The 15,532-nt window shown below is 36.6% G+C and overlaps 2 protein-coding genes across 3 annotated transcripts; one reads left to right on the forward strand and one right to left on the reverse strand.

Moving 5' to 3' along the window:
- Positions 1–737: 737 nt before the first annotated feature.
- On the reverse strand, positions 738–11,782 carry mvk (mevalonate kinase). 2 transcript variants are annotated; one of them, XM_055198673.2, is made up of 10 exons: positions 11,411–11,782; positions 10,821–10,968; positions 9,587–9,725; positions 9,329–9,484; positions 7,723–7,826; positions 7,573–7,618; positions 7,236–7,326; positions 6,504–6,623; positions 5,007–5,160; positions 738–2,963 (listed from the first exon to the last, which is right to left on the reverse strand). In XM_055198673.2, the coding sequence occupies exons 1-10, from the start codon at positions 11,486–11,488 to the stop codon at positions 2,812–2,814; spliced, it is 1,188 nt and encodes a 395-aa protein (XP_055054648.2). In that variant the 5' UTR covers positions 11,489–11,782; the 3' UTR covers positions 738–2,811. The 2 variants fall into 2 exon arrangements, with proteins under 2 accessions (XP_055054648.2, XP_055054646.2); XM_055198671.2 differs by having other exon boundaries at positions 741–2,963; positions 9,587–9,734.
- A 120-nt stretch (positions 11,783–11,902) lies between these two features.
- On the forward strand, positions 11,903–14,721 carry mmab (metabolism of cobalamin associated B). The gene is made up of 9 exons (XM_055198674.2): positions 11,903–12,095; positions 12,210–12,274; positions 12,404–12,497; positions 12,973–13,030; positions 13,103–13,175; positions 13,276–13,373; positions 13,819–13,883; positions 13,968–14,027; positions 14,127–14,721. Exons 1-9 carry the CDS (start codon positions 11,992–11,994, stop codon positions 14,209–14,211), a joined length of 702 nt encoding a protein of 233 aa, XP_055054649.2. The 5' UTR covers positions 11,903–11,991; the 3' UTR covers positions 14,212–14,721.
- The last annotated feature ends 811 nt before the right edge of the window (positions 14,722–15,532 follow it).

The raw sequence follows: 15,532 nt of genomic DNA on the forward strand, positions 1-15,532 counted from the left end.
TTTTAGTTCACATTACTTAATTTTCTTTAGGGCAACTTTTTTAAGTAAAATTCAAACATACCTTACAAAAACAATACTGGTGTGCATCTTGAGACAAAACAAAAACAGTGATATAAGATATGTCAATGCAGTATGTTTTTAAATGAAGGCAGCTCAAACATGCATTTATTAACCTGTGGGCGATATCGGGAAACTTCCCCAGTTGCCCTAAGCTCACCCCATTGGCTAATCCAGTGGCAACCAAACATTAAGCATGCATCCCTTCCTCAAAGAAAGAAAATTCATAACAATTACCCAAAACATATTAAATGATACAATGTAGTGTTGTTGGTTAGCAGACTTATTTTTCTGAGGTTTATTAACACAGAATGTATGATAAATTATCGTATTTCATAAAATGTCATAAAACTGGGACCATCTAGCGCCCCCTAGTTTGAGAACTGCTCAGACAAATTATAAGTTAAATTATAAATTATAAAGTTATAAAACTGCCAAAGACATTCAAGCTTTTTAGGAAATCAAATATATTGCATATACTAGTTATCTCTGCTTATTATGCTTAAATAACTTTTACCATTAAAAGAACAGCACACTTTACCTTTAAGACCATCTGCAATTTAAAAATACAGCTGCCTTCACATTTTCAATAATGTTTAAGGTTTTTGGCGAACATTACATGAACAAAAAAAAAAAAAAAGTTGATTTGCTTCCACTTGCCGAGAAGATTATAGCTGTATGAACTAATGACAATAAACTTTTAAGGTATTCAGCTATCCTAGCTAATTATTTTTATTTGTTGCATTTATTCTCTTTTAGTATCCAAATGTCAGTGAGAAGAAGAAAAATAATCAAACTTTAAAATATCAGTCTGTATATGTGATAGACATCGGTTATGCTGACATTGCATGCTGGGTTATTTTCAACCCAGGGATGGATCAAAAAGGGACAAGCCCGGCAGCTGGGTTAAAACAACCCAGCATTTTGGGTTGATACAACCCAACGGTCTGCACTCATCCTTTTTTGACCCAATGCTTTGTTGAAAATAACCCAGCATTTTTTAAAGTGTCTCTTTCGTAGCTTCTTTGAAGCCATCTTGAGTTAAACATCTCTATTTTTAATAAACTACATGCAAAAGACCTGAACCGATGTGAACTGTTTTGCAGAATAAGGATGTTTGTTGCGCAAAACTATATTTCAACAACTTCCACTAAAATTACACCCCTCTAAAATTACACCCCTCTTCAGGGACTGCGAGGAAATTTGCTCCATGCTAAGTGCAAGCGTTTATTACATCACTGCACTTCACAGATCAACTTGAACTGCTTCTGGTCGACAGCCAAATGCATCCCCACGTCCAAACTTTGGATTCAAAACTGTTCTGCTGTAAAATATTTAAACAAAGGCAAAGGAGCTCAAATGGATTTAGTGACAATAATACAATAGTGCTCTTCTGCCAAAATACTGCAAACTGTAGTTGTTCTGGTCAGAAACTACTGCTTGTCATTGTGCTTGACAAGATTTTGACAAATGAGATGCTCGTATTACATTTACTAACAATACACAGAATTAAAAAAAAGTTTGGCTTTTGTACAAGAGGGAAATTTATTAAATATTATTTATAAACTAAATTATTTCTTTTACATATCATATAATAGATAGCATTTGTTTCATCTGCTACACTCTGCTGCCCTCCACTGGCAATAAAGAACTTCATTGAATTTGATATGCGAAAATAACATTCAATGGTGGACAAAGTACACTAATGTGACTATGCTTGTGAAAACCCAGCTAAAGTATTTTTTTGTGCGTTTTCTACATAAAAGCATCCTACATAATATAAAGAACATTCTGTGAAAATACAACAGTGACAACTTTAAGATTGACTGAGTAAGGCCATATCAAAGAAAATTAAACTGTGAAATCAAACTTTGGTGCTCATAATCTCAAAATTAGACGTTAGCCAGGATTTCACAGACAGGGTCACCTAAAATGACCTATAAAAAGTACAAACATATTTACTTGTGAATGTACAGTACTGTGCAAAAGGCCACCATGCCAGAATTAGATTTGTTGTTTTTGCAATGTTATGATCATATATAATTGTTTTTTCAGTCTCTTTAATAGAATACAACCAGAAAATACAATAAATGTGTATGTAGTATTAAAAACTGTATAAAAATGTAAACTGATGTGTCAAGTTTATAGGGTAAACTCCCCTTCCACTTGAGTAATAGCAGGAAACTGGATCTCTTAAACCTAAATAAAATTAAAGCCTAATTTCTAATTTTAAAGAAATTAGTCTTTTTACTTCATTCTGCTCAATTTGAAAAATAAATATGGATGGACATTCAAACATCTAAAACAACAAGTCTGGTGGTGGTGGTGACTTTTGCACAGTACTGTACTTGCTCATAATATATAAGGAGAGAGATCTCACAGATGTCACAGACATACATGTTGATCAAAGCTTGTTGTGATATTATTATGAATTATATTATGAGTGTGAATAATATTTGAGGCTAGTTATGATAGTGGGGAAAATGCACTGGCTTGCTTATTGGTGCCTATTGGTGGGTGGTTATTTATTTCCTTACTTCAAAATAATGAGTAACAGCATGTTTTCTCTGAAATATAGTGAAATCATTTGAACTCATTTCCATCCGAGAAGAAAGAAACTATTACGGTACGATCTGAATGGTGTGTGTCGAACCAGGAATACCAACTGAGCTTCCTAAAATCTCAGCTAATCCAAAGTAACAGCAGCAATGGGCACCTGTGCTCATGTTCATGAGAATGTATTTTCTTTGAGTCTCAGTAGCTGTTAAGTATCTTCAGTATGTCCTGTTTGAGCGAATCAGATGAATGCTGCTGTACGCCTGGAGCTCCGATACTGGTCTCCCAGCAGTCAAAGCCACAGGCTTGCAGCTCCTCAGCGGTGCTCTGGATCACTGAAGCATCTGTTTCTGTAAACAGAAAGTTGAAATATATTTATTTATATTTTGGAATAAAAAGGGATAATGTACAATCAAAAAAAGCTCTGTGAGTTTACTGTATCACCAACATGACCACAGCTCAACGTGCTGAAAGCAGAAAAAGGGTCCCATTTGTTGGACCGCTGACCACATGCAGGTGGTCTGACAGTCTGCCAAACCCTCTAAGAATCATTATGAGAATCACCAGGTGGTTAATAACACATCTCTTGAGGTTTAAGAGAATGAAAATGGGTGTAATTCTATTTTAAAAAAGATCCCCTGATGTGTCAAGTGAAGGAGCAATTTAATGCCCAGTTATGAAAGACTGGAAAGATAAGCAAGCCCAATCCTGTTTGTGTTTCACAGAAACATGCGTGCCTTAAAAATGACAATATTTAAGTTTTGAGTTCTTTCTGCTTTGCGTCTTCTCATTATCCGAGGCTGTAACTGATATTCAGTTCTAAGATCCAGATTAATATTCAATGCGTTATTGGCTTGGGGCATAAACAAAGAGTCTGGCCCGGTCTGACAGTCGCTGTGTCACGTTGTTAGCTTTCGTCAGACAAGAGTGACAGGTCAGATTCACCTCACGAAAACTTGTCGCGCCGAACAGTATGACGCTCTGCAGGTGCAACCCAAAATGTTTTAAACAATCAGACTGATTAGCGACAGGTTGCACACTCAAGACGTATGCTGTAGGGGTCCGGTTGCATACAAAAATAGCAAAGATTGTTAAAAAGATAACAAATCATGTTAATGTTAATGGTGCTTGCTAAGGATTTTCAATCTTCTTTATCCTATGCATTGAACTTTGTGGACATATGCAAATGTGGTGCCCCTATGTTAGTTCTTCTTGTCACTGGTTAAAGGGACACTCCCCTTTTTGAAAATAGTTAGGTCTTTGGTTTAAACACTTGATTTTTACAGTTTTGGAATCCATTCAGCCAATCTTCAGGTCGCAATAATATTACGCACGCCTGAAAATATGGTACGGCAGCAAAGGTCTGATTGTTACGCCAGAATGAGAGTATAGTTCCTAGCCATATCTGCCAAGAAAATCGCAGCTTTTGGTTTTCCGTCGGTCTTGGTGCACGGTGTGGCTACAGAGGAGTCAAGTTTTAAATAGAAAAATAAATAACGAAACTCTTTGGTCATTTGAGTGCGATGCCAATGGTCCAATCACACTCAACGGATTATGCCAAGCCACGCCAAAAGTGGTACCGACAGACCAGGAGATCAGCCGAATGGATTCCAAAATGGTAAATAGGGAAGCTGGAAAATGAAAATTTTATTTAAAAAAAGGGAGTGTCCCTTTAAGTTCAGAGATAAGAAGAAGGCTATCTAGTGGTAGGGATGTAAACCCTTGTATGATTTTTATTGTCCAACAAAATATCATGATATTTACATTTACCAACATTTTCTTACACCCCCTACCCCTTAGACTGACATTGAAGGACTGTCAAAGAATCAGATTATTACAGAAGGCTTGGTTTGGGGCTTATTTTACTTTGGTCAGTAAACCTTTGACATTACACAGCAAAGCACCAAAACCAATGAAAAAACCTTTGTAAGTGCATAGCGTCAAATATTTACATAATCATAGAGCTGAGCAAAAAAATTGTCTGTGATTTGCATGCGTGTCTCATCAATAAAGCCGGTTCGGTGATTAGTAGTAAATCGTCATCACCTGCTTTCAGATGGAGCGCCATTTACTACAGAGAGCCATATTTTACAGAGAAGCTAGGCAAAATCGCATACAATATCGGAGTCGATTTTCCATGATTATGAATGCGATTTTGCGATCTTCTCAATGAAATTCGCCTCTGTGTAGTAAATGCCGCTCCATCTGAAAACAGGTGATGGTGATTTCCTAATAATCACCAAACCGGCTTTACTGACGATACACGCATGAGAATCTGAGAATCGCAGCCGATTTTTTTGCCCAGCACTACATAATCAGCACAGAAAACAAATCCATTCTTCCAAAATGTTTAAAACCATTACATGTGCAATGATCAGTATATGTGAAGGTACCTGGTCGTAGCAGAGTGATTCCGCAGCCTCCACCTCCTGCCCCTGTCAGTTTACTGTGCAGACCCCTTGCCAAAGTGATCCTACACAGTGTGTCTAGAGATGAGTGACCCACGCCCATCACGCTAAGATGATGCTGGTTTATATCAATCAGCTCCTGATGACCAACACACAAGAACATCGGGATTAAAAACACTTATTCATCTACTTATCATCTTATGGGCCAGTTCAAACTTAGATTGTCCCTATAAGTACCACAGGTCCACAGCTCGGACCACAAAACGGCATCTTAACTTCTGTGTGATGTTATAAAATATACAACTTACTCACACGTCTACAGTAGTTCCTTGAATAAATGCACATTGCTATCGGTTTTTATAGGAACAGGCCTCCTTCTGTATAGCATTGTGTTAACAGCGCCAAAGGTCATGGTTTCGATCCCAGGGAACACGCATGGGGTGCCAAAAGACGATCTCCCGCAAATTATTGGAAATGTATAATGTTTTTCCATAAAGTTATTGATGAAAGAGTGTTTTGGTGGCATGCAAGTACATTTTTTCATCATATGTTTTTTTCGGTTTCTAAGTTTGGTGTGTAAGATACCAAAACCAATGCTATGTCATATTAATCAGTGTCTTGTTGACTAAAACATAGCATCATTTTGAAATATGTCTGCAGCTCTTAGCAACTTTTTTGGTACGCTTGAAAATATTTTCACCCAGCGGGGTTAATTGTAACGCTGTGTTACAACTAACCCCTCAGCAATAACGATATAAAAACAGATAACATTAGCATTATTCTTGCCGTTGTTTTAAATAGGCTACACACGCATGATTGCTGACTACCTACAATATAAATGTATTTTTGTTCATATCTTTAATATTGATTGAATAAGATCATGTCACAGATTAAAATCATAATGAAATTAATGGCTATCATACTTTGATTTTCATTATCTCAGAATTTGATTTTGTTACTTTAGTATGGTTTTTACAGACTGGGTCACATATAAAAAAATATTTGCCATAGATTTGCTGCTTTTTCTTACATATTTAGACATTTGTATCCATTTATAATTAAACTATTGTTAGAAAATGGCTGGATGAATGAATATAGTGTGCGTACATGTCTATTATAGACAGATATATAAACAATATCCACTTCAAGTATATAGACAAAATAGTATTGAAATAATTGCCTGCAAACTAAATTTTTAGCAAGTGTTACAACTAACCCCCTGTAACCACTTATGGGGTAAGTTGTAACGTTTGCACTTCTGTCACATTTGGTGTAATTGTAAAAGTACTAGAAACAAACTTCAAATGGTCATTTGTAGCAGAGGAAGGTGTGTTGTTTGTGTACAAATATAACTAATCAATAAAAAATTATAATTAATGATTGAGCCAAAACCAAAAAGCGTTAGGTTGTGCCCCTCTCTCCCCTACTAATAAAAACAAAGTGTCTTGTCAAATGTAAAATCTAATGTAAATGTAATTGTACCTCTAGTATGTCGTAGTGCTCAGCTGAAGGTCCATGTGTAGACATCTCTGTTAAAATCTGTTCACAGGTGCGGGACACAGCATCCACAGACTCCAACACCGGCTTCATAACAGAAGGAAACTGTGCAAAGACAGAATGAAAGCGCAAAGTTTGCAGAGAAAACATAATTATTCATAATTACTCATCAAGAAAAATGATTAGCTTATAAAGCATGCCACATTAAAAGATAATTATTGTACTTATTTAAAAGTCAAACAGGATGTACCCATGCAACTGTTACTAAAATACCTGCTTCAGGCTCTAAAGAGGCCACATAGCAATAGAAAACAGTATTGTTAATTGCAAATTTGATATTAAAGAGTTTGGTAAGATGACTTGAAATGTTATGATTATGATGTAACAACCACACGCTTTCATGTCCACGAAACATTACAAATGGACAGAGTGCAGTACAGGTCCTTTGAAGCCTGCCCTGACTCTTTGCGCTTTTCCGCCCTTATCATCACAGAATTCTTTTTCACCAATCAGGATACGGCAGCAGCGTGGCTGCCCGCTGCTGTTGTCAGGGTAACGGGGCACAGGAACGTCGCCAGAGTGTTTCATTTGGAGCTCTTATAAAAGGCACTCACCACCGGGCCCCTAGAGCGTTCCTCCCTCATACACACACCAGCCATTATGCTAATTGAAGGGAACGGGAATAAAAAAAATGAAGGGGGGGGAAGCCATTACTACCTTGTTAATTTTGTCCTTAACTCCAGAAACAAGCACTTTGGTACTGCGTGGTACTTTGGTGTTAGTCAGAAGGATTCTCAGAACAGGGACCCTGGGGAGCAAACAAACCCGATAATCAGAGCACAGAAACACTTAACAAAATCTGGTGTTTTCAAAAATTATTTGAAATAAACATTAGTGGTAGGATACATGCATTAAAATAATAAATAAATAAAACTTTTAAATTAACTTTTCTCAGTCAAAATTAAAGATATCAAGTTTATATTTTCGCAAATAAAGTAAATTTATAGGATGATTATAGATGGATACAGATTGATTTAAATTTTGGGGTTGTTACCCGTTTAGTGGTGTTATATTCCCCTCGTGGTACCTCAAAAAGCAACCTGTTATGAAAACGAGGAAGTCACATAGAAAAATAATTCCACCCAAATCAAATAAAGTCCACTAATAACTGCATTAGAAAGGAGTCAGAGGCTAAGAGTCTCACCCCATGTGCCAACAGCATTATCAACCCCTGAAGGGTTACCATGGATGATCTTCTCCCCCATAAACGCCCACCTGTTAATCAGCTCCATCTCTTCTTTACTCCACCTAAAACACAGACACAAATTTTTTTTACCTCTATGCAGGTAACAAGAGGATAAAAATACAAGCAGATTCGAACCAAAGACCTAACTCAAATTTTTTATTATTTAAAAAGACACTCCACTTTTTTAAAATATGCTCATTTTCCAGCTCCCCTAGAGTTAAACATTTGAATTTTACCATTTTGCATGAAAATAGTACCCTGCTATTGAAAGATACTAAGGGGACTATTTTCGGCTGCTGCGTAATATCATTGTGCCTCCTGCAGCCATGTTACAGCAGCAAAGTCCTTGATTATTACGCCAGAATGAGAGTATAGTTCTTAGCCATATCAGCCTAAAAAAAAAGCACAATGTAACTACAGGAGAGTCAAGTTTTAAATAAGAAAAAGATCGAAACTCTTTGGTTATTTTTTAGCGCAATGAAATTCTAATCATTGAGACATTCACGCGGAAATTCGCGTCATGGAATGGGCTTCTGCGACTGCTCGCTTCCTGTAATCACGTCAGTACTAGAGCAAGCTCCTGATTGGTTAACATGGCGCGATTTTCCACCAAAGTTCAACTTTTTCAACTCGCGTGTTTGCCGTGGCAATGCTCATTTTGCGCCACTAGACGCACAAATGGGCGAAATCCCATCTACCATGCTGCGCTAAATGCCTCATTCGCTCCGCAAGACCTCCAGACGTGTGTCAATGCATCTTTACATTGACTTAACATTGAAATCCCTCACACTTGACGCCTCTACCGCAGCTGGCCTGAACGCAGCATTACTCTAGGGGAGATGGAAAATTGCATATTTAAAAAAAATAATAATTGTCCCTTTAAAGAACAAATGGGATATCAGATGAAGCATGTTATGGGGCAATATCTTTGGGTACCGATCTTTTGTTATTACTAGTCTAAAGTGTACTTTGCAATGCTAATATAATATTAGTTCAACCCATTAGTGTTAACTCAACAAGCAGAGCATGGTGACATAAATACTCTTAACATTTATGTCTTAAATGCATTTGCATGTGTATAAAATCACTTACCATATGCATATATGTGACCCTGGACCACAAAACCTTAAGTAGCACTTAAGTAGTAAGCATATTTGTAGCAATATACAAAAAAAATGTATGGGTCAAAAAATATAGATTTTTTCAATGCCAAAAATCATCAGGATATTTTGTAAAGATCATGTCCTATGAAGATATTTTGTAAATTTCCTAACATAAATATTTAAAAAATATATATATATATTTTTTGCACCCTCATATACTATCCTTACAAACCCTACATCAATAAAAATCTTATTTATTCAGCTTTAAGATGTATAAATCTAAAAAAAAACTATTAATTGAACCGTATGAGTGGTTTTGTGATCCAGGGTCACATACCGGTAGTTTAATTGATAAAAGTGTCAGCTTTATGAATTTATAGTACTAAAACATTTGATAATATTATAATTACATACATCTTTAATAAATTAGCACTAATTACTTTTGATTCCAGCTTTGTTACCTAGCTGATTCCTGTTGGGTTGTGAGAGGAGAGGATATGATCCCTCTGGCAGACAGCAGGGCAGCAGCGAGGCAAACATTATAGGCGGCACTTGAGCCCAACCCAGCTCCTGTGGGCAACTCTGACCAAACAGACACTGTGATACTGGCCAGAGACCTGAATGAACAGCAGATCAAAGGCCGCTATTTAAACAATATACTTATGCAGCATGTGCACACTGTAGATGTCATTATAATAAATAATGCGTTGTGTTCATACTCTGCCTCAGCAAAAACAGACAGGTACATATAGAGGAATGCCAAAACAGCCATGCTTCTTGTGTCCGTGGAATCATCTGAAATGCCAGTGAACGCACGGAGCCTCTTCAAAAAATCTGCATCAAGTTCCTGCTTCAGGTCTCCTTGTGCTGATGGATCAATGAACAAACAAACATATTCTCTAACAATGCATAACATTACTTATGATTAATTAGATTTTGCAGACTGCAATTACAGAGCCAATGAAATGCATTAGCATTTACTAACCCTCATGTCACTACAAACTCGTATAACTTTCTTTCATTAAAGATAAAAAGATGGACTATACCATTGAAAACTTTTTATTTAAAGGATTAGTCCATTTTCTTAAAAAAAATCCAGATAATTTACTAACCACCATGTAATCCAAACTGTTGACCTCTTTCTTTGTTCTGGTGAGAAGAAATTATGTTTTTTTTTAGGAAAACATTCCAGGATTTTTCTCATTTTAATAGACTTTAATGGACCCCAACACTTAACAGTTTTAATGCAGTTTAGAAATTGCAGCTTCAAAGGACTCTAAACGATCTCAAACGAGACATAAGAGTCATTTTTGGCAGGAAAAGTGAAAAAGTGTGCACTTTTGATCCACAACTTCTCTTCTTCCTCCGGCTGTGTGATGAGCCAGCATGACCTCACGTAATTGCATAATGCCGTGGAAAGGTCACGTGTTACATATAAGAAACGCACATTTGCGGACCATTTTAAACAATAAACTGACACAAAGGCATTTATTAGTATCGTTCGACATACAACAACTCTTTCTCCACACTTGTAAACACTGGGGCGTAGTTTCTCTTGAGGTGATGACGTATAAAGTGAGGTCGTGCTGGCGCGTCACATGACCGGAGATAGATGAGAAGTGGTGGTTTAAAAGTGCATATTTATTATTTTTCTTGCCATAAATGTCAATTGTTTCGATAAATAAGACCCTTATGCCTCGTTTGGGATCATTTAGAGTCCTTTGAAACTGCAATTTTAAACTGCATTAAAACTGTTAATTGTTGGGGCCCATTAAAGTCCACCAAAACGAGAAAAATCCTGGAACGTTCTCCTCAAAAAACATAATTTCTTCTCGACTGAACAAAGACATCAACATTTTGGATGACATGGTGGTGAGTAAATTATCTGGATTTTTTTTAGAAAATTGACTAATCCTTTAAAAAACATCATATTGTAACAATATCTGTTCTCACCTTCACATCCAGTCAGAAGAGGCTGTAGTGTAGTTATTTCCCAGGACAGAAAAGTGTCAATATTGGGAAGATTGATGCAGACTTTAGCATCTGATGTGGACTGCAGGCGCAGGTATGTGCGCAGGTTTAAACTCACAGCCAGAGCAACCTGTAAAAGTGCAAAACTGGGTGTGTTAAATTGTAAATACAATATGAACACGCTTTTTTACTAAACAGTTAATTGTGATTGCAATGAATTATCTTACATAGCTACTGACTGACTGACAGACTTTATTTTATTTTTGTTGTAAATTCCTCAGATTATGCAATTTCTTATATCTTAATTTCCTTACTGTTAAGCTTTTTACATTTCTTACATTTATGATTACTTGGCAGATGATTTTATCCAACGTAACTTATAGTTGGATAACAAGGTAAACATTTTATATCAGGGATCGAACCCATGACATTTATGTTGCTAACACAATGCTCTACTACTAACTTACCTGAACTGCAGGAATTTACACTAAAACATGCTGTGTATGATTATATGTACGTGAAAAATAAAACTTGACTGACTAAATATTATGTATAACATTTATATAACCTACCTTTCCGTGCACAACAGCATGCTCACCGTGCAGAATCGCTTTACCCGGTGCTGAAACCAAGCATTCCCTCGTATGCATTCTGAATTTAAAGATTTACAAAAATAGTTGCACGACAAATATTTAAGATAAAAAGTCGCTAACGTTAGTTCTAGTGTATATCCCAAACTTGCTAGGTTCTCATATTTAGGTTCACTCATCAGCAACGGCAAATTCAGTTTACATTTCCTGTAAAGTTTTCAAATGATGTATCATCTTAAAAATAACACAGACATAAAAAATTGTCTTTAAACACCTTAACACTCCAAAACTGACTGTTGTTCCCTTCACTGAAGAGATTTCTGTCCACACGTGAAGACTCTTCTTAGGCTAGACCAATCAAGTTCAAGCTGTCACATCGCTGTCTCGCGAACATCCAATCAGAATAAATCTCTCAAAGGAACGCACTCTCAGCACACCAAATCGGAATGCGCACCACCCTCGCGTCATCGGTTGCGTGATGAGCATGCCCCGGACCGGTCGACTACCGGTAGCAAAAGTGGTCAAAAAGGTCAGTTGTAAATAAACACAGAAACGCGTTTGGAATGGCATCGCTTGTGTCAAGATCCACGAGTCTTCACCGTGCCATTCGTTTGGCTACATGCGTGAAAATAAACCAGATCCAGTCTGTGTTTTACGACCAAAGAAGGTAAACACTTAAAAGCGTTGAGAAATACCCCACTATCCCGTGTAGCTTAAATGCTAATGTAGCCATGTTAGGATACCTTGTTGTGTGTTGCTGATGTTCTCTCACCTTTGCAAGGCACGTCAGCACATCAGAAGAAGACAGAAGAGCTCCGAAAATATACACAAAAACTGGAGATAAAGGTTGTTTCAAATCTCACACTTGTGTGCTGTCATTCCTTCTTATACAATATGATATTGCTAGATTTGCAATGTAAAACTGAGTGTACAATTTTTGTAAACTTTGCCTTTTCCTTGTATTACCCTCATTAGGCTTTTCCAGTACTTTCACAGGTGAGAGGAGACCAAAGGAGGATCAAATATTTGATGCTTTGGGAACAACAGACGAATTATCATCTGTAATAGGGTAATGGACATGCATAACGTGGACTCTAAAATGCTGTGTTTAGTTGGTTTGTTGATTTGTTAATTAGATTTCCAGCATATTTATTAATTTAGCAGATGCAATAATCTAAAACGACTTAAAAATGAGAGAGCATTAAATGCAGGGTGCATGATTTAAAAAAAAAAAAACACTTTGGAAAAGGGAATCGGGCCGAGTTCTAAAACACACTTGTAGCCAATCAGCAGTAAGGGGTGTGTCTACTAACCAACATCGTTGTCTGGGTTGCATATGTGTGGGGCGATTCTATCAAAAGAAGGTGCAGATTCTATTGGGGTAGGTGCGTGTTTGTTTAGGTGATTTCAAATGCCAACATTGGCTTTCAGAGATCATGCACCCCGCCTTTAACATTTTGTCCAAGAAGCAAACAATAAGCATGGTCTACAAAGCAAATGTTACCCTTTAAATAAAAACTGTTAAAACTGATTTCCCCTTTCAGGTTGGCCAGAGAATTTTGTATCGACAAAGGTCATTCATTTACAGATCAGTTGGATAAGGTTCGTCGCTCTCTTTTGTTAGCTATCTGACTTCAACAACCACAATTTTAATTGAATCTCTTTTCTGTACAGATTCAATGTGTCCTACAGGATGTGGGATCAAACATTGCTACTCCTCTATCATCAGCCAGAGACAGTCACATCAGTAAGCAAGAATATGCTTAATATCACAATACTCAGTTTTCAATTATTGCATTGGAAAGAGACTTACATGAGCCTTATTATAATGTTCCCATTTTAAACAGCTAAAACAAAGTTCAGCTCCCAGCCTGTGACTGAATTGGAGAGATGGATTGATTCATTTACAGAAGAGCTGCCTCCTCTCACTAACTTCATACTACCTGTATGTATAATTTAGTAACACTTTTTTTTCTAGGTGTCAACCTTTGGCTGACATGATATGTGATACTGATTTAAGACCTTAAGGGATAGTTCACCCCAAATGATACTTTTATCATAAATTACTTACCCATGTCGTTTAGTTAGTTTCTCAATTCTTTTCCCCAGAAAAGAATAAAAGACATCGCCAAAAAGGTCCATGTGCCATCAGTCGTTCAATAATAATGTATTAATAATGAAGCGACATTATTGTGAAACTAACTGAAGTCGATGGGACAGACAGAAGCCTCCCGGTTTTCATCAAAAATATCTAAAAATGTGTTCTGAAGACAATCAGAGCACTTGGTGGTTTAGAACGACACATAGGGTGATTTATGATAAAATTATCATTTTGGGGTGAAATATCCCTTTAAAAATAAAAAAGGGTAAACCTGGTGTTTATTTTTTAGTCAGGAGGTAAAAGCAGCGCAGCTTTACATGTGGCCAGAGCGGTTTGTCGACGGGCAGAACGCTGGTCAGTATGACACATGTTACTAATTCATTCAATATATACACAAAAGTTTCAAATGAAGTCTGTAAACCTTGTTTTTGATTTCAGTGTTGCCCCTGTTGTCCGTTCTGGAGAGGCAGATCCTGAAGTTGCCAAATATCTGAACAGGTACTCATCTATTATTTCTCACCTATCGTTCGTCACTATAGCATTTTTTTAATTATTCAAAGATCATTCATTTTGATTCCATTGTTTTTGGTTTCACAGATTGAGCGACTACTTGTTCACAGCGGCTAGATATGCTGCAATGAAAGAGGGAAATGTAGAAACAATCTACAAAAGACCTGGATAGAAGAGGAACACAGCTCAATGAATTGGCTAATATTTGAACTATGGACCTTAATCCAAAAACATTTGCTCTAGAAAATTGTCACTACTATACGCTGTACATTTAACTTCTCAATACAGGAACAGCAGACATTAGGGGAACAAAGTATTTTTACAAAAAAGAACATGGAAGATTTTGTCTGGTTTTAAAGGGACACTCTACTTTTTTTGAAAATATGCTCATTTTCCAGCTCCCCTAGAGTTAAACACTTGATTTTTACAGTTTTGGAATCCATTCAGCTGGTCTCCAGGTCTGGTGGGACCACTTTTAGCATAGCTTAGCATAATCCATTGAATCTGATTAGATAAAAAAATGATAAACTCTAGGGGAGCAGGAAAATGAGCCTATTTTCAAAAGTAGTGGAGTGTCCCTTTAAGACACATGGCACCTTTTCACTTTTTTACATTGCATATATAAAATTAAAGGAACATAGACCCTTTTGTCTGATTGCATGTATTAAATGTGTGCTGACAACTTCTGCTATTTGGTTGGCAGACAGAGACAGACAGAGTAACAAGTCTTCATCCATCCATAGACCAAACCTGCTTGTCCTACTGGCATCTCAAGCTGTATCATATCAACATGTAAAGTGTAATAATTAGTATGTCAGTTTAAATTAACTAAGCTTAGTGGTTTTGAGCAGTGTTGAGGTAACGCATTACAAGTAACGTGCATTACGTAATAATATTACTTTTCTGAAGTAACGAGTAAAGTAAGGCATTACTTTTTAAATGTACACATGAATATTTGAGTTACTTTTTTAAAAAAGTAATGCAAGTTGCCTTTTTAGTTTAATTAATTCGATAAAAAAATGTGTACAGAATTAACTTAACGTAGGAACAGTTTGAGTCAGAAACTGAGATGGCAAGCCAGAGCTCGGCATTTTTGTGATGAAATATGCAATTTCTGAATGCAGAACTTTTTAGTCATAAACAACACCTACAAGGTCTGAAAGACACCAAGCCTCAGCCAAGAAAAAGTAATGTAAGCATTACTTTCCATGAAAAGTAACTGAGTAATGCAATTAGTTACTTTTTTTTGGGAGTAACTTAATATTGTTATGCATTACTCTTAAAAGTAACTTTCCCCAACACTGGTTTTGAGTATTCATTGTATTTTTTAATAGTACCATCTGTACATATTGATTTTATGGTAAAAAAAATACTGTGTATCAAAAAAGGACCTGTAAATCTGTTATGTGCCATATATCTGCTGGACAGGAAAGGATGGTTTCTTTGGCATCTGCAGTTTTTCTTTTTGTATAAATGGATTTTTCTTTTTTGCT

The sequence above is a fragment of the Misgurnus anguillicaudatus genome, chromosome 22, assembly GCF_027580225.2.
Source record: "Misgurnus anguillicaudatus chromosome 22, ASM2758022v2, whole genome shotgun sequence".
NCBI lineage: Eukaryota > Metazoa > Chordata > Actinopteri > Cypriniformes > Cobitidae > Misgurnus > Misgurnus anguillicaudatus.